General features: G+C 36.0%; 1 protein-coding gene across 4 annotated transcripts in view; it reads left to right on the forward strand.

Annotated features, from left to right (window-relative positions):
* Positions 1-25,486, forward strand: part of AKAP6 (A-kinase anchoring protein 6) — a 286,646-nt gene that overhangs the window by 120,965 nt on the left and 140,195 nt on the right. For 3 of the 4 annotated variants that reach the window (XM_071809385.1, XM_065838655.2, XM_065838657.2), the window contains 2 exons: positions 15,704-15,800; positions 17,094-17,260. In XM_071809385.1, the coding sequence (XP_071665486.1) occupies positions 15,704-15,800; positions 17,094-17,260 (264 nt within the window). The remainder of the gene's footprint in view (positions 1-15,703; positions 15,801-17,093; positions 17,261-25,486) is intronic. The other variant, XM_065838656.2, reaches the window with a different exon arrangement.

Genomic DNA, 25,486 nt, shown 5'->3' on the forward strand with positions numbered 1-25,486 from the left:
CCCACAGTTCTAACATAGTACAGAGTCATTTAAATGAAATATTTGAAATAAGTATTTCAATAGTTTTACTTGATGTGGATTTCTGTCCTGTAACTGATACAACTGTCACTGACCCTGTTCTTATGCAAAAACCTAAAACATTGGATGGAAGTAGAAAACACTTGGATGAATAATCTCCTGAATACATTAGAGACGAGGATTATAGATTGAGAAGTATTTGATAAACCTCATCAGATTTCCACTGAATTCTTCCAAGAACTGTTTCTGGTCATGAGGAAGTGAAACAAAGACCTGAATTAAACCAGGTATTAAGTTCTCAAAAGCAAAATTTTACACTGTAAGTAAAGAATAAAGATCAATGCATACTGTTCAGTGGGTAGGTACGTTAATAGGTAAGTGTCTCTCTCTGGTAATAAGAAAAAGAAAGAATGGAAAATTAAGGTAAGAAATTCCCTCTTGCTATGCCAAAATCTTAGGTTCTCACCAGCGTGAACTGGAAGAAAACCCGGTGATAGCACTATTCTGAACCAACGAGCTACACACCCCAGCTAGATAAAACAGTGCATTAGCTGAACCCATGTCAGAGCATCCGTGTCCAAAGCTCAGTCTCATTTCCAGTCCCTGATAATCTGATGGTGAAAAATTGACAGTCCCAGGAAGTCACATGATTCATTAGAGGAAAAGATGTCATCCTAATCCCTATCGTGATACTGGAGTGGCCATTATTAAATTAATTTAGTATACATAAACCACATATACAATTAGAACCAAACTAAAAACTGTCTTCAAAATTTCAGCTGTACAGAAAACTCTTTTGTGTCTTTTGTTCTTAAATATTTCTGTGTAGTAGTGCCTACAGGCAGCCAAGTGCCCATTGTGGCAGTCTATCAAATGCAGTACAAAGACACTGCATTTTCACCTTATGTTGCAGATCTGGGATTTTTTGGCAGAGTTTGGGCTCTTGCCTTGTGCTGCACACACTCGGTCCTGTGATTCCTGTTATGTTTACAGGTACTCTGAAGACACAGAGCACATAGTGAGATCAGACCTTGGAAAAGGCATTGGTCATTTCAATTTCTTTTTGTCTTACTCTGTAACAAGAAACTTTTGGAGACATGAGTTTTATGAGTAGAATCGCAATTTTCAGTCTTGACTGGATAAAAAAGAAACATATTCCAGCAACAGGGCAATCACCAGGCTGTCTCTGTCACAGCCAGTTTCTTTTTCCCCTTCTATGGGGAGGAGCACAGTAGCTCTTTTGCAGGCAAATGCCTTCCAGCTTTGCCTTGTGGTTCCTGGGAGGTGAAACCACAACCATCAGACTGGAGTGTGCACCAGTAGTAGCCCAGAGGCAAATCCTTCATTGCTAGAGGTAGTCAGAATAAAAGACTATGTGAGCAGCTGTACAACTATTTTCCCCTATAAGTACTCAAGCTCCCTGCTGTACTCTGGATATCTGCATGTTTTTTGGGGTAAGAATATCTTTGTCTGTTTCAGGATGACCATGTTATGAAACAAGGTGGGTTTTATTTATTTCTGTGAAGAAGTAAAATGTCTAATGAACAATTCAGTTTCAATTTGATGGTATTATAATTATTTGGATAGCATATAGAGGCACTGAAAAAATCGTTGCACAACTTGAAAAAAAAGTAACTTTTCATTTTGTATTTCAGAAAACCTATGCTATCACATTCGTTTCTACAGAGCAGAATTGAACCCTTAAAATATGAAGCATTTTTATAGTGGGGTAGATAGTTATTTGTATTAATTAGATTGTCGGCTTTTCTGTGGCATTTGTCTGTCAGAAATCCTAACCTGTGTTTAAACAGAAGTATATGAACTTCAATTCACATTAAGCTCAATGTTAAAATTTCCCATGGTTGAGCATTGTCAGAAAATGGTGATCAAGGTCTTTGTGAGGGTACTTAAACTGCTCATTTTCTTCTTTTGCCAGTCAGGTTATACATGCTGTCAGACTCAGCTAATATTTGTTGAACTAGAGAGGACTTAGTATTTTATATGTTTAGGTTCCAGATTTATGTGTTCATAGTACAGACACTGGTAACAAACTCACCTGGAAAACAAAGAAAATGTGTTGTTGTTGTTGTTGTTGTGGGGTTTTTTTTTATTTTTCTATATACTGCATCTACACTAGGAAACCTCATGATTCCTCACTGGTACAGATTTTCTGGTTGTAGGAATGAAAACTTGGTATAGATTAGTATTTTTATTTTTATTAGTAGAGACAAGGTCTTAGCCTTTGGCACAGATTATCAATTTCACCACCTGTGATATTGTTTTCTTGGAAATATGTTTGTTGCAATAACAAAATTAGTGCCATCAAGAGATAATATTTTGCATTCATGAATTATATCTCTGCTGTCAAAATCTAAGAAAAGAAAATACGGGAGCAGGAAAACAGAAAAATACACTTCTTCTCTTTCTCATTATTGGCTGGGAAAAGTCTTGCAGAGAAAATAAGAACAATGTTCTGATCATACTCCAAATTTTTCAGTGTGTTAAGTTCTTGAATGTCATTTTAGGGTCCCAATGTATATTGTTGATAAAGGATTAAATTTTTAAGTCTCTCCTCACTTAGTCTCACTTTTCTATGTCTTTGAAATTTTGAGAAATGGTATGGCACAGACACTTAAAGAAAGTGCATTTGCTAAAAAAACCCAACCAACCAACCAACCAACCAAACCTCAAAAAAACCCCCAACACAAACCAACCAAATAAAAACAACAGCAAAAACACCACAGGAAACCTACAACATAAACTTATTAGAATCTTTGCATAAGGTAATGTACACATGAGGAGTACACAGGATGGCAATGCAAGTCACAATTACAAGTGTCCTTGCATGACATCTTTGGCTTAAATTGGTAGAAGTCCCCAAACTGTTGTTCTAATTAATTCTTATACCTGCTCTGGCAAGATTGTCCACCCAGGATATTAATCAGCACTTTGAAGCCTGCGAGTAGTGTCTGTCTGTTGCTCTTAGCCCAGGAAGAGCTGCCTGCAGGCGTCTCTGTGACTGTCTGAAGGTTCCACCTGGACAGCTCCTAAAATAGTGAAGCACTTTGTTGTGAAGGCGGAAGGCAGCTTCTCCTCAAGTTTTTCCCAATTAGCCCATTATCTCATTTGTGCAGAGACCAGCTGGGCAGCTCCTGGGACACCCAGAGAATTCACAACTAAGTGCACTGTGTGTGCAGTCAGGCACAGCCCCAATACCCAAATACACCACAATTATGATTATTAACTGTAGGACAAATTGGAATTTCATTCTTAAATCACAGTTACAACTTAAACTTCATAGATTTTGCCATGATGAGTAAACATACGATTTGGTAAAGAGTATGAATTTTTTGTACAAATTGGAAGGTAGTCTGCATGCAGAATGTGTGCCAAAATAGACAACCTTCAGCTTGGAGGACAGTTTTAAATTTTAAACCCCAATTCCCTGATTTTCTGCAGAACACAAGTTGCTGTATGCCTCATTTTTAGATAACACCAAAGCACAAAACTATCAGTGAAAATGCTTTCAGAGATCCCTGGAATCATGACTGAAATTATTCTTTCAATTTTATGGGTCTTCACAACTGAGTAACGTCGGTGAAACTGATCTGGGGATCTGTGTGCTTCCCATTTATATGGGAGGGCTGACACGGAGCTGCCACCACTTGAACTTCTGGCACCTCTGCAGGCAGCCACCCAAGCTGGCAGATGTTGAAAATGCTAGTATGTTTTCAGAAAACAGGGGTGTTTTTCAGCAGAATCCTACCACAAAGGGCTCAGTCAGCCCTACTAGAGAAAAAAGTGAGGCAGGTTTTGAATTTTGTGAACGATTGAGCTCAAATCACTTCCCATGAAAATATAGCTTCATTGACCTTATCAAAAATGGAACTTCTGAAAAAGGTTTCTGATTCACTTTATCTTTTGTAGCTCTTTTTTTTTTTTCTGTTATGCTGATGCTTGCCCATTGGCACCCTGATCAAAATCAGCTACTAGCAGACTCTAAGCATAGACTTGGTGGTATGCAAATCATATCTCATCAAAAACAGTATCCTGAAGGCAGCTTATGAGCTAAAAGCATCTGTCTAGATGGTACTGCTCTGCCTGCAAAACGAAACAGACTTTCTTATCAGCTCAACAAATAAGAATTCACCATATTGCTCTCGACCATTTCAGTTGGTTAAAATGGACATTGTACTGGTCTTTGTCCCTGATCTGAAAAGATATATGGCTTTAGCACAGTAAAGAAGCTAGCAAATGAGGAAATGTGAAGAACCACTGAGGAAAAGGTTCAGAGCAGGGGTGCCAAACTCATTTTCACCCGGGGCCACATCAGCCTTGTGGTTGCCTTCAAAGGGCCGAATGTAATTTCAGGACTGTATAAATGTAGGAGTAGTTACTATAAAAAGATAGATATATAAAGATACATATATAAACAGTAATGATAAATTTTGCATTTTTTCTTCAAAACCAACTAAATAATGGTCAGAGGTTCCCATGCTGATGTACTTTCTTACAAAGTGGCTGTTGCTTTTTGCCTGTTTGAGTAAGATGGTGGCTTTAGCCTGCTTACATTTAAGTTTGCAATATGGAGGAGAGCAAATCACAGATTCATAGAAGAGTTTGGGTTGGAAGGGACTTTCAAAGGTCACCTAATCCAACCCCCTGCAATGAGCAGGGACATCTTCAACTAGATCAGGTTGCTCAGAGTCCCAGCCAGCCTGGCCTTGAATGTCTCCAGGGACGGGGCATCTACCACCTCTCTGGGCAACCTGGGCCAGTGTTTCACCACCTTCATTGTAAAAAATTTCTCCCTCATGTCTGACCTGATTCTCCCTTCTTTTAGTTTAAAAACATTACCCCGTGACCTGTTGCAACAGGCTCTGCTAAAAAGTCTGTCCTCATCTTTCTTAGAAGCCCCCTTCAGGTATTGAAAGGCCATGATAAGGTCTCCCTGGAGCCTTCTCATTTGGAGGCTGAACAACCTCAACTCTCTCAGCCCGTCCTGATAGGAGAGGTGTTGTGGCCTCCTCTGGCCCCTCTCCAACAGGTCCATGTCTCTCCTGTACTGAGGGCTCCAGAGCTGAACACAGGACTCCAGCTGGGGCCTCCCCAGAGCAGAGCAGAAGAGCAGAATCACCTCCCTCAGCCTGCTGGCCACACTTCTCTTGATGCAGCCCAGGATACAGTTGGCTTTCTGGGCTGCGAGTGCACATTGCCGGCTCATGTCCAGCTTTTCATCCACGTGTACCCCCAAGTCCTTCTCCATGGGCCTCTCGCAATGTTTCACCTCACTCTCCTAACTCTGGATATAAGACATCCTTAGAAAAGACAGGAGTTGGTGGTTTCCTGTTTCTCCAGATAGCACAAAGAGGGTTGGTTTGTCACTCGTGAAAAGAATGGAGGAGGATGGCCTCCTTGAAAATCAGTTTTTCACATCATGGTTATTTGTTTATTTAATGATTTTTTTTTAGGCAAAAATATATGTTATGTTTAGGTGAAACCAGAATAGCAAATAGAACAGCAGCTAGGATTGCATAGAGTCATTGCAGTATGAACTGTTGTTTGGGTATGCTAGATGATAATTTCCATGAATCAGAATTTGTTTTCTATTCTAATAAATTGCGTGATCCCTGTGTGTAATTTTTACCTCAATTTGGTTGCAAGTTTTGTGCCACGTAAGTGTTTTTTAGCCCAGAATTGTTCCATTAAATTAACCTTCTCAGTCACCATATTTACTTTACGTGCTACAGCCTTATAAATACCACAAAGTATCACTAGTATTTCAAAACAAATGATGCAATTTGATTCACAGTAGCATTTGCTTCTCTTCTGCATAGGAAGTTTAGATGTCATCTCCACTCCAAAACCAAATTCTTCTTAATACGTGTGAGTTTAGAGAGTTTTTGTATCTAAAGAGAAATGAAAGAATTTTCCTGTGTCCAATATAAATGTTTCTGGCCACATCATGGCTCAGCACTTTCTTAGCTGTAAACAGTAAATGCTTTGACAGAGAAAATAGATTGTATTTTCATGTTTAAGAAATTGTATTGGTGAAGTAATGATGCTTCTGTGATATCTCGTGATAACTGATTGTCTGTTTGTAACAAGTCTGCTGTGTCTGAAAAAAGAAAAATCATTCTCATCTCCCTGGAAAATCTCATTTTCTGAAAAATGTCAGTTTAGAGAAGTATTAAACACCTGTTCTTATTGAAAATAAGGTTAAATACACATGCCTTGGGCTAATCTACTGGCTGTCTTTGTGGTAGCGGTGGTAACAGTAATTTTATTAAAGGTATTAAAGCCTCTCAAATGGCTAAGTTATGTACTGTGCTTTTGCTATTTGGGCATTTCCAGTGTTCTTGGCAACCGATTTTTATATATATATATATATATATATTTTTTTTTTTTTTTTTTTTTTTTTCTCAAAATACCCAATAATATCTGCAGGATGGTGGTGCTAAATCGTCTGAGCACCATGAGTGGAGTAATCTCTTGCATCTCTAAGCACTTTAGTTTGAATCTGTTTAGCCTGTTTTTATTTGGAATTTTTTAACTTTATGCTGTTATTTTGAAAGATGTTTTGGGTATGCACAGGTTCCTGAAGGTATGTACTTTTATACAGGAAGCAGTCTGCAGAACGTGTTAATCAGAGATATAGACTAAACCTAGCAGTTTTAAAATAGCACAGGCAAATAAAAGGAATTAATAGGAAGTAAGACATCAACCTTAATGAAAGCAAATGCATGTATATTGTCAGTTGTGCCTACTATTCAGCTTTTAAAATCTAAAACCCCAGTAACCTCTATGTAAATTTTTCTGTTCCTTGAACTGAAGTTCCAGAGAACATCAAAAGGAAAGTGTGAAGAGTGCTACTTTTTTTCTAAACCTGTCTTCAAACTTTGCAGATACCTAACGCTGTGTAGATACTTTGTACAGCTATGAAGGAAAAAAGAATATTACATTTACTTTGTGTTTTGTTTGGTTCAGACCTTCCCAAGACTCCTTTTCTTCTCTTTGCTACCACCCCAAATTTACATAGTTCTGCATAGAAAGGAGATAGAACCCCAGAATAAAAGTTAGCACTCTTGAACCTGCCTGTTACATTTAGTTGTTAACAGGAGGCTGTCCCAGCTTTGCTAGTTCTGAGAGCTGCTGGTGTCTCTGGACAAAGGAGGCATTTGACCAGAAAGAAAGCATATTAGAGTGTCATCCTAAAGTAGCTCTGCTTCTTCTACTGAAGGGGAAGGGAAAATTGTCATGTCCAAAATCAAAACTCTATCACTTGTGAGGATTTTGAAGTCTTTTGATCTAAATGTATGGAAGTATACTATATGAACAAGTCTGATGTATGTCTCAAGAATAACTCTATTGCTCTTTTTGTTTGTTTGTTTAATTAATCATGTTTGAGGTTTTAAAAAATTAGAATTTTATTTTCACTGTTATCCAAGGTCCTTTTGAGCTTATGTTTGTTGCTTTGGAGAAGGGAGTGATGAGATCCTTAAAACACGGTGTTTTTCCATGCAATATAGAGGGTGTTATATTCCTCTGAGTGTGCATTAAATACCTGATAGAGTTTTCTTAGAAAACAAGGCCAACCGCTGTCACAGAGCACATTAAAACCCAGATTGTTCAGACTTACAGAAATATTTAAATTTATTTGCACACATGGATGAATCTGAACAAGGCAGGGTAACTTGATTTGGCAGTGTTACAAATGTTCATCCTTTCTCAAGTCTCACAACTGGAAACTGTAACACTCCTGGGTGCTGAGGTTTCCCAAAGCACAGATACTTTAAGTCTGAGTGGTGAAAGTTCTGGATTCCACTGGGTCCATTGTGTGTCTGGCCTCCAGAAGAAACGGTTTGCATGCAGGACCTTCAGTGCCTATAAAAATATAACAAAATCAAACTGCCACTATAAAATGCTTTGAACTAACTTGATCAGGAAATTTCAGTGTAGAAGTATTTCACATGAGTTCTGACTTTGAAGCTTTATAGCAATTGCAGAATAATCACTCTTTGAATGACAACTTGGTCATGCTCTCTACACTAATTTATCACTGTAACAACTTTTGAAACATCTTTAAAAATTTTATTTGAAAGTAATTTTTATTAGTAAATTGCTTATGTAGGAACTCCATTTTAATTTTTACATCTATTAAAATGTATGCTATTACCTGAAATTTTAATATACTGGTATGATCAATATAGATGTAATCTGTCATTTGTTTTTGAAAGTCAAATGAAATTTAATTTGAAAAAAAATCTGAGATTGGAAATCATTATAAAATATAATGCTGCAATCTCAAAGGGCAAACAAGCACACTTTCAGCAACATTTAAACTATATTTACTTTTACTTACCTACCAAGAGCTATGGTCCACTCCCATGGGTTCTGTGCTACATCTCTCAGAGGCATAATATCATTCATGCTTTAAGTACTAGAAGTAATACAATTGCTGCCTGTGTTTTGGTGTTTGCATTGCCCAAGCTTTCAGCACAAGTATAGAAAATTCAGGGCATGAATGGAGGTCTGGATAGGTGAAGGGTTTTTTTTTGCATCTGCTATATTCATTTTTTTCATTTCTTAATTCTACAGATGAATTGGGTTAATAATTTGGGATCTCAGTTTATTAGATATATTTTATTAAGAAAGCATTTTAGTTCACCTTTTAATTGTGTAAAACCTTGTATCTGTAGATATATAAAAGCAAATTACATTTCCCTCATATTCCTCTGAAATTTTAATAGAACTAAAATCCTTTAAGGATTGTTCTAAAAATGCATAGTGTTATTTAGTGCCAGTTGGTGCTTTTTGTTCTGTTAGTTTATAAATTTATATTTAGAAGGCTACTATGCCCCATGAATTTATCTTTGGGCTGGAAAGCTCTTTTCTGTTGTTTGGCTTTTTTTTCTGGATGTGGTGGGACAATACAACTTAGGCATGTTTTGATGAAATAGCTTTCGGGTGTGGTGGTTCCCCAGGTGAAAGAAGTGTGTCTAGAAACATGTAAGATCAACCAGGAAAATGTCATCTTCATAGAAAAAGGAGTCAGAAGACTGATTTCTGAAGGTTATTTCCTGAGTATCTCAAGAAGACTAGAAATTATCAAGGACAGTTAGACATGGAGGACTGGATGTGCAGTTCAACGTGCTAATGGCAACTTAGCAATTGTTTCATTGTATAGCCATTTTGCCATGTGCTTTTCTGCCTGTGTTCTTCCATCCCTTGTTGTCTCTTGATAGGAAACAAACTGAGATTCAATTTAGGAAGCCTCACATTAAGTTTTTTTGGTTCTGACCATGTAAAATGTTTAGACAGAAAAAAGAAAAGAGAAACTTATATAATGAAAGACTTATATAATGAAAAGACTTATATAATGAAACTTATATAATGAAAGACAAAAAAAGAGAGTTGCAGCAGAAGAATTTATGTGAGTTTGAAATATGAAGTATCTGCAAAAATAACCTTGATGCCTTCTAAACTAAATCTACAAAATAGGTTTTTTGGAGAGCTGGGTTAACTATCCTTTTTCTCTACATCTAAAATTATGCATTCAAAACATAGACCCTCTGATACTGTGCTATGCAAGTAAATTGTCTTTCTGCTTGGTGTTCAGTTTCATGGAATATAAACAGATAATAAAGGTCCTTTCTCTTAATCATCATTTAGTCAGTGTTGTTTATTTCTTATAGTCTTTCACCATTTCCACCTTCAAACATATTTTGTTTACTCTTCACTAAACTCCCGCCACTTTGTCTCTTCCTAAACATGCTCCCAGGCAAAAAGTATATTGGGTATCAGTGATCAGAAGGTAAAATCATTCCCAGGGTTGCTATAATTATCTCGTTACTAGACGTTTTCAGCTCAGAACATTCAATTAATATTATGTTCAAATGAATGATAAACTTACACAAAGAAATTGTCTGAGCAGTCAAACATCTTCCATCTGATCGACATCTACAGTGGCACAATGCCAGCATGAGATGATGATTATGGGATTTCACTAGTGAGGTTCCCAGATCAGGTAGAATGTCACTCAGAGAGAAACACAGCTTAAAGGAAGAGGGGGAAATAAAAATTTTGTAGGCACCTAGGTTTTATGGAAAACACAAATAAAGGGGACATTGACTGGAACCATTTCACGTGCAAGGTTTAATTCTCAGGATAACTTATCCTAGTGACTTCTAATACTAAGTAGGCTTTATATCCTTGATGAAAAATGTGAGGCTTCCCTGAATAAGGTATTTCCCAATTGTTAAAAAGTCAAATAGTTTGATGATACGTTTGTAGATGTAATGTGTGAAATGCAAAATTTCATAGAATATAGGATCTTTTCCCATGTCCCAATTGCATACGAATATCAATTTTATATAGTCATTGACCAGTTAATTATGTATTTAGTATTATGTTATTGGAATACTGAATATATGACCATTTCCATGTTAATATAAGGGCAGCTTACATGGTAGGTTTTTTTTTTATTTACTGGGTGTCATTGGTAGGTAGTGTTCAGGAGTATGAAAATGCCATTACATTATTACATGGCTTATTAGGTTATTAACTTGAGTACATAAATTCTAGGCACTGACCAAGCAGAGACTTTCTGTGTAGTAAGAACTCCTCAAGAAAACAAACAAACAAAACAAACAAAGCCAATATAACAAACCTGTGGGAATGGCAGGACGTGCGGTTCCAGCTAAAGGGCCTTGGACAGGTTATACAGAAGTATGTTTTTTATGAGTGTAAGGAGTGATAGCCCAGGCCAGTGAGAATAATATCTCAGGTTGGAAAACTGCTCCCATATGTATGATGTATGAATGTTGGGCCTGGGCGTGTGAATGAGTGGGTTGGAACGCTGCTCACAAGATATGCATGGGAATGTGGCTGAAAACAGACACGAGTATTGTGTGTTTGGAATAACATTTTTTGAAAAAACATCCTGTCTAACCTCTTGGTCCAGGCCCGTATCTGTAAACCTATACATTGAAAACTGTTAGTAAAAGTCCGCTCAGCCTGGCTCAGCTCTGTTCAGCTCTGCCTGGCTCTGCTCTAGCTGCTAACAAGAACCTTGTGTATGTGCATCTCTGTCTGCGTCTGTATGTGTTGTTCCTCATCCAAAACCAAATATTCCAACCAAAATACCCAAGCAAAACAAAACAAAACACAACAAACTTAAAAAAAAAAAAAGAAAAAAGAAAAAAAGAAAAAAGAAATAGACAGCTACCTTTCTATAGCCAAAACCTGAATTCTTGGTATTTTGTCACAGCAAGCTATTGGGAGGTAACTGTACCACGACCAATACAGTTGCAAAAGTAACTGTATATTAAGGGTATAAGACTACATTTTCAGGAACTGTTTGAAGTCATGTTCTGTTTATGACAAATGAAATATTGTAATAAAAAAAAAAACTTTCAACATTTTTTTTTCCTTGGAGATTATTGGTATATAGCATATATTTAATAAATAAGTGACACAAGTTAGTTGTTCCATTTTCTTAGAATTTTACTGTGTGTTGAAACTGTCTCCCTATCCAAAATATAGCATTGCTGATAATATTTGTGGGAGTTTGGTTATCCTTCCAGGATTGTCATAGTCAAAGAATCGCTTTTTTTTTTCCCACCAGAAACTGTTCCCAGGACTCTAAATTTCACAATTGAATTATATTTGTCACAGTGAATGTTATAATTAAAAGTGCTACATTCTTAGCCAAAATATGCATTCAACTGTACCTAAATATACAAGTCCATATTTTAGTAATATTGTGCTTTTCTCCAGAAAAATAAATGACTATTAGGAAATTTTAAATTCAGCTTTCTATTTGAAATTCTAAAATTGTAGGTCACTTAGATAATTTTAATTGTCTGTGCCATGTTCTTCAAATGTATTTAAACACACCAAAAATGAACCTCAAGAAAATTTGGTCTCAGGGGTACCCCAGCACACCACACATGCTAATAGTATGATTGACCAAGAAAATATTTATTTTAATGCAGTATCTTAATCTGGCAATAGGTGTAAAGTGCCGTATCATTTGAACTAATCTATATTTACATATACGTTGTAGGTCCACATGATACCTACTTGTTCATTTGTGTTTCAGAGACACAAAGTACACTGGAAATAATTAGTTGGACACTTTGTGACTTTAGAAAAACCCACATGCTTATAAAAAGTCTGTGTGCCTCTGGAAACTAAAACATATAATAATTGACTGCCCTTTCTGCAGACATGAATAAGTCAAGACCTGGGTTGTGTTTTACCACATCACAAGGATTTGCTAAGAACAGAGGGTTTCAAAACAGTGAAAGATTGCATATCAGAGCTCGATGTATACATGCTGTAGGATACTGACTCAATAGAAGTTTCCTAAATTTATGTATCTACAGCCATAAAATAAATCCTCAGGGGAACTTCAAATATTTTTTCAAATAATTCTTCCAGTTGTACAGACAAATTAGCTGAGAGGGAGAAATTAATATAGGCTCGAAAAGCGATCTCTTATTTTTAGTGTGCCCAGAACCCAGGAAAGATCAGGAGGTACTTTTTTTCCCCCATGGAGGTTCTGGAGTATTTTTGTCCGATGGATCAGCTGATTTCCTAAAAGTCAGGGGACAGCTTAATTCTGTGAAGGCTAAGCTTCTTTGCTGCGTGCAGTCAACAGAAGACAGCACTTCTGGGGCTTTGTACTTGTACCTTTGGGGTCTTTATTCCTGTTTATTTACACTTCCATAGCTTTAGTAAAACTGCATGTTTCCTGCCTCACTTTTACTTTCTTGATAAATAGGAACTGCTGATATTTATATACAAGTGCATGCTGACTGGGAAAAGTGCAGAGAACTTCAGAAGGAAATTTTGCTTGTTGCAGCTTGTAAATTGCATTATATATACGGTAGTGCTAGGGATGACATTAATGTGTTGTTTAAAAAGCTGCTGTCAGGCCAATGCATGTGCGTTTTCCATAATGTATATGTGCTCGTGTGATATTTAGACTGCTTCATAGCTGCAAATGTGTCTGGAAAAATGGCTTTGATTAATTGACTTCCCTCCTCTTCTCCTTTCCTCTCTTCAGATGCAAAGGCTCCATTCATTATCAGGCAAGATCAGAGGAGGAGGGGAGCAGAATACCTGGGTCACACGCAGTTAGAGTTACAATTTTCCAAATGCTATAAACAAAGAGTAGGGAATGGGAAATATCCATGATGGGAGAGGACCTCTGTGTTTGAAGGTCCTCCTCCATTCCAATTATTTGGTCTGATTTTATCTTTAGCTGTGCAAATTTGCATCTCTCCGTTGTATATACATGTAATACTTATTACATCTTCAACTCTGTCTGCCTTTTTCATGTGTCTGATTTTCAGCCCCACAGGTGTGAGGAACCACAAGTACTGATGTGCTAATTTGAGGGCTATCTTTTCCAGGTTTTCTTGTCCCTTTGTTCCTTTTTCTTAGGAAATTACCACCCGTGACAAATTATATATAGTTATATAAATCTATAGCCAAAATTCATGCTTCACTACACCAACTGACAATTTCCTTCATTTCTGTTTGCATTTATAATTATATGAATGATTCCCTCCTTTTGATGCTTCTGTGCTGATCAGAGTTTATTTCTGCTAAATTTCATGTATGTTCATGGTATTTGTGCTGCACATAATTTATCCATAAAATCAGAATTTTGCACAAGTAGAATATTGCTAGTCAAACCCCAAAATTTTGGCCCCCTCTATATTAATCATATTTTGCTTCTACATTTTAACATTAATACTGGTTAATAGGTGCACCTGATAATCAAGCCATATTGTAGTATCTGGTACGTTATGTTAAATGGATCTCTTCTAGGACAGCATTTTTTTTTTTTTTTCTAGTGAAAAAGAATACCTCATCTTTTCCAATTTTCCTATCAAACACATCCATATCATCTTGAGACACTGCCACATCCAGCTGCATCTATACTCAACTTCAATTATGTGAAATTACACAACCTACTCTCAGGTCCTTTAGGTTCTCTTTTGCTGTGTGAGGCACACGCATAGTGCATTTCCTGTGAAGTGCGTGATTACAAACTATTCAGTACAAGCCTGTTTTAAGTAAACAGCAAATTAAATATTGTCAGTGCTTGTTCAGATATGCTCTTATGAAGGAAAAATAACTTCTAGATTTGGGTTCATAAAACTCTAGATTTAAGAAAATACCAGACATAAGCTAGATGTACTTTTTCCTTTTTAACTTCTCTTGGCTGACCCAGTTGTTCAACAGATGGTACAAACCAATATATTCAGGTACCCATACAAGGAAAATTGGGCTAGACAAAGTGCTGAAGGTATTGAATTCCTGTTCATTGCTCTGTATTTGAATGGAGAATTCCTGAAAACATTCTGTCACTAACTGTCAGGTACGCTGCTGCCTGAACGACTGTTAAGAGTCTGTCTGAGCAACATGCCTCTTTCAACCGTGACAAATACAGTAAAAGAACATCATTTTATTACCATTCTGGCAATATTATTTTCTGCTATGCCAATCAGCCTGACTACAGGAGTTAGGAAAGAAAGGAATGGTCGCTTCCCTAAGAAATGAGAGCTTTTGAGTATTTTGTGGTGTCTGCTACTTCAGTACTAGCATGGTCTTTGGAGAAGTATAAGTTTTATAAAAACTAGAAGCTGCAAATGTGTACTTGCTTGAAAACTTGAAAGTTTCCTTTCATCTCTGGCAGTTAACTCATTCCCAAGAGAAGGCAAAACTCTTCTCTTCCGAGAGGTTAAATATTATTTTCATTCATTCCATGGACATTTCAAAGAGAAAAAGAATTGCGCGTGTATGTGTGTTCAGGGCTGCACAGGATTTATCATTAAATACAGCTAGTATCCCTTTATTGTATTATGTTTCTCTTTCTTACATTCAAATATGAGTGAGAACCTCTGACAAATAATTCACAAACTTATCCAAGTTATCAGTGGTGTATGGAATGGCATAACATATAGTAGATTAAGTTTCCAGTTCCTCTATTACTAGGTTTTGATGTAATTTGTAAAAATAAAAAATAAATTTCAAAAAGAAATGAAATACTTTAATCACTGTTAAAGCAGAGATCCTTTGTAAACCAGTAAAAATATTAGTGCAAAAAAGGCTGAAAAATACTTGCTTTGCAAATTAAGAATGCAGAGATCAAAAGCACTCTGATTTGTTCTTTGAAACTGGATATGAGAGTTAACTCAGAAACACAATATTAATAGATTTGTATGAGTGCACATAAGGCCAATGTATTCAATGCTGTAATTTTTTTATGGTTTCATAAATAGTGCTATCGCCAACATTTCAAAGAAATCTGAAAAAAACAGAGCTCATATGTGGTGGCATAAATTTAGTGTATTTTATAGAACACTGTTACTCCAGATATAGCCTGTGGGTTGTGACTTTTCATAAAACCTAATGAATTTCTAGATTTGTCAGCTGTTTCAACACAGATGCATTTGCTGATATAATGGAAACATTTTGAGCACAGATCCAAAATATCAATAGCTTTTAGTATCACAAATTAGTCTGGCTGTTGGGTATATGGGGATGTGGTTCTTGATAAAAAGCAGCAAGTAATTTTGGACATGTGTTTTATGATAACTGCCTCTCCAATGTCTGATACGGAGGTTTTTTTTACTATCTTTTTTTTCTTTTTCTTTTTTTCCTTCAGAGTTTTAAGTTGAATGTAGATAGCCACTGTGCTTTAAAAGAAGCAGTGGTAGAAGAAGGACGTCAACTTCTTGAGCTTATTGTATCTCACAAATCAGGTAAATCCTTCTGAAATATTGCAAGTCTTTATGTCTCCAGACTATTAAAGACTGAAGAAGCATTGCTGTAAATTACTGCATATATTCACTTCCTTATGTATTATTAATATTTACATTATCAGATTGACCTTCAAGATTTATAAATGTTTCATATACTGCATACAATGCAGTGATACTTATAAAATGAAATACTGCCTGCAAATAGTCTGTTCATTTTATTTTGGTCTTGCTGCTCAGCTGCGTTTGAATTGAAATCACATCACTGAAAAACTTCACACTGACACATTCTTTGATGTAGGTGCTATGGAAATAACATTAAGATAATGAATTAAGATTTCATATATATATATATATATATATATATATATATATATATACACTTACTCTACATTGGTAATTGCATTGGCAAAGCTTTATTTTGCCACTTAAACTAATTCTTGCAGCGATTTTAATATATTTAAGGGGAATAGACTAAAATTAAAAATATCTTTTTCCTTTGATTAGGCTTGTCTTTTCCTGCAGAGGTCCTAAATTGAGAGGAGGAGGAGAGATGATACACTGATTCCCCTTGCTCTGTCCCCATCACCCCCTACGTTTTTAGATGTTTGCATGATTTGTATAATAATAGGGATTTAAACAGCATATACTGCTACAGAATGCCATCTTAATTTTGGCCTACTTAGCATGCTTTTTGTCCACGTTGAAGTTATCCTTTGGTCTACTGTTTTGTGATCATATTGTACGCTGTACCTCTATTGTTTCACAGCATCAGGCAGATCTGTGTAATGTGAAAGTTATAGGAAATTAGTGACTTCTATGTATAGTTCAAAAAAGCTGCAGAAACCATAGCAGAGAAGGGTAGTGCATGTCATCATATACTTAGAAAATGGTAATGTGTAAACTACAGAAAACATTGACAGGAATTGGAGGTAAGAAAAACTTATTTGGAAGATTACGAAATGTTTTGAGATAAAGACTAGCTATTAGAGGGTGAGATTACCAGTGTTCCCTACTGCATAGAAATCACAGTTTATGTGGGATTTTTCTTTTCTTGAAATTGTCAGCTGAAACATAACCAAAATCTAATATGACAGCTGAAAGAAATGTTTTGACCCTGTCGCATTGTTTTGCTGTATGAACAATAGTAGTGCTCGGATTTATTTCTGAGACAATACATTAATATTCTCGTTGCGTTTATTATTATAAATGCCCTGCTAATTCTTTGAATAAAGAATAATATTTAAAGATGCAGCTGAGTTTACAGCTTTTACTTTTTTCCCCTTCATTTTGGAGAAGGACTGAAGGACATGCTGCAGATGATTGCAAGTCAATGGAAGGAACTACAGAGGCAAATCAAACGGCAACACAGCTGGATTCTTAGGGCTCTGGATATCATCAAAGCAGAGATACTGGCTACTGATGTGTCTGCAGAGAATGAGGAAGGGACTGGGAGCCCTAAGGTAAGTGGCTTGAAGTTTGCCTTATTTCCTCTTATTTACGTCTCCTTTTGAACTAGGCACCACTGAAGTTTTCTTTCCACCCTAAGGCTTTTTATTTCTACTAGGTAAACTTTTTCTTTTTTTTTTTAATAAACAAAATGAATTGCCTTACTCTGAAACAATAAAAAAATGATAGAACTTTCAAGTTTTCCAGGAAGACCTGTCTCATTGTGTGTAGAGGGGCATGAGGGGGAACATAAAACATTTAGTAAACAAAACATAAAGCATCTTTAACATGAATAATCAGAATGGTTTTAAATTGTTTTGTTGCAACTATAAATCACTATAATCAGTGCAATCACTCAGCTCTGACATCCATTAGCCGCTTGGTTACAGCAAATTAACAAAGAAGAGAGAAAGTGATTCATTATCTCATTCCTGTTAATGACTATCAGATGCATTGCTTAATTAGGGGATGGCCATTGTAGTGGGAAGAAGGTCATATGCCTTTTCACAAATCTTTTTGCTCTGAATTTAAGTTTTCCATAATAGTGCATGTGTTGAATACAAGTACTTTAAGAATAAGGTGTTGACACCTATCGTCATTTTGCGGATATTAATTATTAAAGAGGGCTCTCGTACTTACCAGTTGCCAAACTTAGTATTTGTAAGAGCATTTTAAACACAAAAAAATACAAAACATGCTTATTCAAATTGGTGCAAGCAATGTAGGGACACTATACACAATAGAAACTTCCGGCATAGGGTCCAAGACCTTTCATTACCATCAGTAGTAAGCAAAGATGTTTAGGGGAGGATGCATTAGAAAGTGTTGATTTTTCCAATGCATTCTAAGCAAAGAATATCCAGCAGAGCAATCCAATAACTCTGAAGATCTTGGCATGCAGCAGGCTGAAATTTATAGCGAAATTAAAGATTCCTGTTTCTAGAATTAACAGATACTGGGCTGAGCAGATTTTCTGAATCTGACACCAGACAATTCTTTGAATTGATAGTCAATGCTTCCTAGGGAGTAGTTTGTAGAGTGACTCTTAGCTAGGATTATATGAAATGTTCTGGTGCTTTCTCATAATAATTCTTCATAGCCAGAATGATCTTAGAGGTGGTGGAGGAAGAGCCAAGGATAACAATGAAACAAAAATATAGGAAAAGACCTATATACAGGAGACACAATTTGAACTGATATCCCTAATCACTTGCATGGTGGAAAATGCTCCTGTGCCACATAGCTCTTACTTTAGGAAGTAGGTGGTGGAGCAACACGTGGTTTCATAATTAGGTCTGTTAAAGTAAACAGACTGACTCAAAGTTAATTTTCTGCCGCACTGATAATATGACGCTGTATCTCTGAACAGTTTGACGCGTCTATGGCCAAATTCTAACTGCTTATTCAAAACTATGACATTAAAAATGTTCTAAAAGCCAGCTTGATTTTGCTATGAAAATTATAGAATAATTAATATTATATTAAAATATTTGCTTGAAAAGGGAGAAATGTATGTACGTTTTATGTTGCAGTAAATTTTTACTTTAGATAGCTGGTAGCTCCTTAGTCTCTGCTTTTTATGACAGAGATAGGAACCTGAAGGAATTATTTTCTTTTTCTGCCTACAGTTTAATAAAACCACAAGTAGTCAAAAAATGACCAAACAAAAAAGTATTTTCAGGTTATTTAATTCATTAAATCACGTTCCTATATGATCGTTCTATGTGTGGGCAATAGTGCAGTCAAATACCATCTACTCCTTCATGCTGAAAGATAAACCAAAATTAAGACATAACTGGTAATATAACTGTAGATTTCAGTTTGCATTTATTTCAAAAGCCAAAAGGAGCCTGAGAAGTATAATAGAAAATCTAAAGATTATATCTAGAGGGTATTTTTCTTTTTGCCTTGTTTGAGAAGCTACAGGAACAGTGTTGGTGTTAGAAATCTGTAAAGAAATAGGAAAATAAGGAATTTCAAAGACCCTAGGAAACTTTCCCTCAGGACTTTTCAAACATGTTTTCATAGTGCTATGGCATCTTTTATGCAAGCAATGAAGAGTTGAAGGGAGAGAGGGACATTCTGCACTCCAGAAATATATTATAAACATTTGTATTCAAGAATTCAGATTTTGCTTATGACATTTTTTTGTTTTATTTTATGTAAGTTTCATGGTGGATTATAGTGATTGCTATAGAAGACTGAAGGGACTTGAAATATTTCCGATGCTTAAGCATTTCTAATGTTTTACATTCTCTGTACAATCTTAGAAAAAAGTGCAATCTCTTTAAGTATTTTCTGAAACTATTATTCTGTACTTTTTATAAATAAACAAACAATTACTGTATTCAACTTAAATTGGAGGATATAAGGTTTTGCCTTCATATCCCATTGAGAAGTACCTTTAAAAATAAGTCTCAGAATTTCCATGATACATTCCAACAAGCAGTGATCTAAAGTTATGAGTAGTAAACATGACATACAATACATCTGGCTTTCTTTCAGAATCTTAAGACACTTAGCTAACAGTAGGGGTTTTCTCCTGATGCAAATAGTAGATAATATTCTAAAATATCTGAAAAATAAGAGGAATGTTTGAATAGATGTGTGTATGTTGTGTTTTTTCACCTTCTGGAGAAGTTTAAACCACTTGTTCTGTACCTGATCTGTTTATAATTGGACCACTTCTCCCTCCGGAAAGTTCTACCGGAACAGTATTGTTTTCAATAAACAGTGGAGTGTTATTGAAAAATAGCAAAGTACTTTCTTATCTAATGGCTGTATTACTGCTTGAATATTATTCTTATCTATGTAACTCTTAGTTCGGTGAAACTACTTCATTCAAAACCACATGGAATAGTATTCTTTGGGTCAGTTGTAAGTTCTGCTTCCCAGCATTTGTTTGGACAATTAGTTCATGAGTATGATTTTTGGATATGGATATTTTTGTTCTGCAAGTAAATATTCAAATTAAGTTTTGGTTTTTTTGTGTAACAGTTCAGAGCATGACATCAGAACCCAGAGACTGGTAGGTTAAAAAAATAATGGTGAACTCTAGAAATACATATGTAATATGTACATCTGGACATGTTCCTTTCCAGAAAAATTGCTATATTACTTAAAACATTTCTACTTTTCCAGTCTAACCACAGAGAAAAGTACTTGGAACAAGTCAAGGCATTGGGCCTGATGCTTAGAACATTGAAATCTGACTTAGTTGTCTCAGGTAAAAAGCACTCTTGGGAAGACTGTCTTAACTCTGTCATGGACTTGGCTGTCAGTGGATTAATGACAGAAACACCAAGGATTTGAAGAATATTAGAAGATGTAAAAATATGTTTAATGAAGTAAATCTGAAATCACAGAAATTGTAGATGGTCCAGGACAACAGAGTCTGGAATTATTAAACAAGCCTTTGTACAAAGAGAAAAAGAAAACTGGTGTAGTGAAGCACCCCACACTTCCAGGATTACCTCCCACTCAGTTACACATAATTTTACATTTTTTACAGCCATTCTAAACAAACAGTCTTCAGTACGCAGAAATATCTACCACAGTTTGGGGTAGTGGAAAGGCTCCTTGACAGACAGTTTTATGGTAACACTGGTCTCAGACCTTGTGGGAGGACTAAACACCGCAGTCCAGAACAATTACATCCTGCTCAGTGTTTTAATATGAGGATTTATTTGTGCCATGAACAAGACAGAGCAGAGGTTAGAGAATGGTAGCAGTCCTTTCTGTAGGACTTTAGACTTGTAACTTGCCCTGGCCATCCAATCGTGCTGCTATGACTACAACATTTAGATTAATATTTTGATACAAAATGAATGTATACATGAAGTGTTTTGGCATCTCTCTGATCGGTGCAGTGAAACATCGTATTTGTGAATAGATTCTATTTCTCAGTGTCTTTTATCAGCTGTGTTTCTAATCTGCAGACATAAGTAGGATGCATGCACTGTAATATTAAAAGCAACACACCAGTATTTTTTCTGATGTCTTCCAGTATTTACAAACAGGGAAAGTCTGTTATTGGGACAGTCTTAAATATTGTCAACAGGTCACAGTGAACATGATTTCAGAATATAATGTTGCTTACATAACTACTTTGAAAACTGTGTTTCTAGTGTCACAGAATGGTTCAGGTTGGAAGGGACCTGTGGAGATCATCTAGATCAACCTACCTGCTAAAGCAGTTTCACCTAGAGCAGATTGTGCAGGAATGCATCCAATAGATGCAATTGGAGTATTGCATGTATTATTGTCGTGGTCAGTACTTTTAAGTTGTCAAATGTGTAACTCTCCTTCATTTTCTTCTTCTTGAGTTAGTTGCTTCTAGTGAAAGGGCAGGAATAGCATGTGCTAGAGGCATCATTTTACTTGGGTTGCTGGAGTTTCCCAAGTCACAGTGGACTTCTACAATTTCATGCCTCACACTGAATTTATTTATTTATTTATTTAACTCTCCTTCTCTGTCTTCCACATGCATAAACTCAGAATCAGACACATGCATTCAGTGCTCTGTCTCATGTTCTTAATATTGTGGAGTAAAATGTCAAGTAAATAGCCATCACTTCATCAGTAACAATTTGAAAGATAATGAAATGGAAATCTGACTTTCATCTCTGACATTGAACAGACATATAGAAAGCGAATTTCGTCTGATGGTACACATGCTGTCCTGGTCTACAGTTTTCTCATGGCTTAATCAAGGCTTTCCTTGGAAAATAATTGTACAAGGAAAGTTGGTATTTGTGCTTAAGCAGAAGTGATTTTTTTCTCTAATTGTTCCGTAATGAGCCACATTCTCATCTAGACACAAGAGAGTTTTATGCCATGAATGCAACACTTTATAGATCAGACATTAAACTGAAATTCCAACCACCTTTACCCAGGCTTACTTCCAGTATCAGTAATTACCATCTGCCACCTTAATTCTTTGAAGTTTCAGCTGAATGTATTAGTCTCTTCTGTTCAGAACAACTGGGTAGTCTTGGGCACGGTTAAATAGTTACTACTTTGTACTGTTGAATAAAATACCTTATAATACCTTACAAAGTATTTCTGTGCTGAAAAGTATTACAGCAAGTCAGCGGCTCACCATTCACTACTTCAAAAGATGGTAATAGGGGAAGTGATTTCCTGTAATTGGAACAGAAGGTTCTGCTATATCACCATTGAGGCATAGTCTTAAATTGTTGAATATTTAAAATGCTGTGTGTACATAAATAGTAGTATTGTGCCTAAAAGCCAAACATTTAAAATCATTCACGTGACATTTCGTTTGTGAATCTTTTGGAACTCTGGAAGTCTAGACTGAAGATACTGCAATCTCACTCCTAAGTGCAAACGATAACATTAATTCTGCCATACTAGGAAAAAATGCATCTACTGTTATTATTTTGCTTGACTTCAGGTGTTTTAGTACGTGACATTACAGTATTCTTGATCTGTCAGCTTCTGTATTGGGGATTTGAACCATGGATGAGTTGGTCAAATGGATAAAAAGGGTAGCGATATTTACAAAATCCTTCTATAAATCAATAGACAACATTTTGGTTTTGCAAGGAATAAGCCTGTCTGTTAGTCTTTTTACTATAGCATGTGAAAACAGCTGAGTTATTTTTATACTAGTTGTTATCCAAATATAAGATGTTAAGAATTTCCAAGATATTCAAAACAATCTATGTTGATGTAACAATGAAAAGAACCTAAGAAAGAAGCAGGAATATTTCTGTCTTTTCATGCAGTTAGACACTTAAAGTTCCTCAATTTGCTAGTTTTTAATATCTTGCTTTGTAAGTTATGTATTTTTAATCTTACAGATATCACCTTGAACGTGCACAGACCTAGGCATCATTGTAATAAAAAGTATCTTCAGGAGGGATTTGAGAGGTGAAACCATAATTTTTCACACCATTTTAGAGTGGATGAAAAAAAGGAAACAGAAGTATGTTATAGAATAAGTGTATTAGCAGAAGCTGGCCTTGGTAAAAAGACAGCCTGGATTTGGAAAATTGAGTGGAACTGACTTAGAGTGAGTCCTAATTGTAGGAACAAAAAATACAGATAAATGTGATCTACTGATGGGTATAAAATATACAGGGTTTTTTATTGACAAGATCTGTGCCTTGCCAAGAAAGTGCCTCTCTTAATCACAAAAAAATTTCTTCAGTTAAGTAGAAGCTTTCAAAAACCCCTGCAAAGCCAAAGTAGCCATGTAATCTATGTACAAAAAGTTTCCTTCAAACTTCTAAGTGAATGCAATCTTAATACATTGCACAGAATATTCACAGAATACCTCCTCAACTTCTAAGATTCTTCTGTCTTGTATTTTTCATCTGTCCCAGAATAAAATAATTATGCAGTTGAACAAGTTCTTGCTTAGTTAAAATGCTTTCACTGAACAAGCAATTTTGGGGTGAAAGATTATAAGTTTCCAAGCTTGTAAAATTTTAATTTCAGGGTCATTAGACTGAAGCCTTTTTTGCAAATACAGGCACAAGCAAACTGAACCTTAAAACCTTCCTTTGGTCAGCTATTTCACAAGGTTTTGTCTCCACCGCAGCCTGTGAGAGGCAGGTGGTAGAACTACTGTTCCTTTTCTGGAGGAAGAATGTTACATTCCAGCTGGCTGCTCAGAGGATTTACACAGGTGAGACCTTTCGGGAAGCACCGTAAATCAAGCTGTGTCCTTGGTAGCTTCATCTTGTGCCTCTGTCAGCCTTCTGCGGCCTGTGCCGTTGGTGGGCTGCTTCATGGGGAAGGAAGCTGGAAATCCACAGCCCGTTTTTCTGTGGCCACCTGGAATGAATCTAACCCATTGTTTTAGGGGCAATATGTTGTGATAACAACTACATTTTTAAATGGCTAAGGTGCGGGGTTGTGCAGATGTGCTTGTAAATGGATTAGTAACACTTTACCGTTGCTTTTGGAAGTCATTTACTGTCAATAGAAGATTTGAAATGTTGCATATCTGGGAGAGTTGTGTCTTGAAAATGTTTCTTTTGTTTAACTAGCTGTAGATATTTTTCTGAATTATTGAAAGGAAAAGCATCAGATTTAGGGCTATTGCATGTACCGTCAGCTTCCACATGGTAGATTTGCTACTAGTTACCAGACGTGGTTTCTTCTGAGTTGTTAATTGCCTGCCTTTTAGTGGGCAGGAGGAACAATTTTGTGTTTAATTCAGAGTCTGCCTTTGCAGAGAAAGGAATGAAGCTGAGCAGCCAGTTTTTAGACTGCAGTAAGAGCAGACAAATGAATATGAGCTCTGTCCTAAACATTCTCTTTCATGTTACATGAGCCCTGTTAAAACTTCTCTTTGCCACAAGTTAACTAAATATTTTGCCAGTATTCAATGAAATTGTATCCCTAAAGTCTTAGTTAAGCAAACCTGGGTCCTATTTTAGCTCACAGAGGTTGTTTTCTCATATATCCATCAACCTCCTTACATATTTGCTGTGAATACTGTATGACAGTATTGTTTTCATGGTATCTAAAATAATTTCAGTCATCTTTAACAAGCCAAATTTCTCAAAGAGTAGCAGAGGTCCTCAGTTTTTTCCATTGAATCTAAAAGTAACCTTATATCTGGTTTATTAAACTCACTACCAAGTATAAAATGTAGAGAGCCACAATTTAAAATTCATATTTTTCCAGTGAAATTGTATCTCCTATTGAGCACAATAATCAATCCTGTTATAAAATATAAGTATGTTTTTAAACCAACATATTCTAATATTTACTGCAAAAATATCAGAAGTCACAACTGAAGATGTGGACAAGGACTCGAAGGTATCTGTGGTATTTATAGTATGCTTCTATAATTTTTACACCTTGGTCATTCTAGATACTGTATATTGATTACTTTTTGGCAACTGTAGGCTCTTTAATGCCATCGCTGTTAATAGAAACAGTTATACTTAAACAGTTAGCAAAGAAATTAGGATTTTTGACTTTAAGAATAAGGAAGACTACTTTCTATTAAAACATAGATCAAGTTCAGTTTGAAAGATGTTTTAAATCTAAATCACTCCACTGAGAACAAGTGCAGACTTAGAACTTGATGAGAACAGATATTTAAACTGACATACGCCCAAGGGGCAAATTTTATCGTAATGCTGTTTAAATCTTTGAACACTATTATCTGATACTCTGAAAGTACGTTAGGCTATTGTAACTTCACAGGCATAACTGGACCAACTCTAACAAGCTTTATTTAGGCAAAAATCCCAGCT

This window comes from Patagioenas fasciata, chromosome 5 (genome assembly GCF_037038585.1).
Source record: "Patagioenas fasciata isolate bPatFas1 chromosome 5, bPatFas1.hap1, whole genome shotgun sequence".
Classification (NCBI taxonomy): Eukaryota; Metazoa; Chordata; class Aves; order Columbiformes; family Columbidae; genus Patagioenas; species Patagioenas fasciata.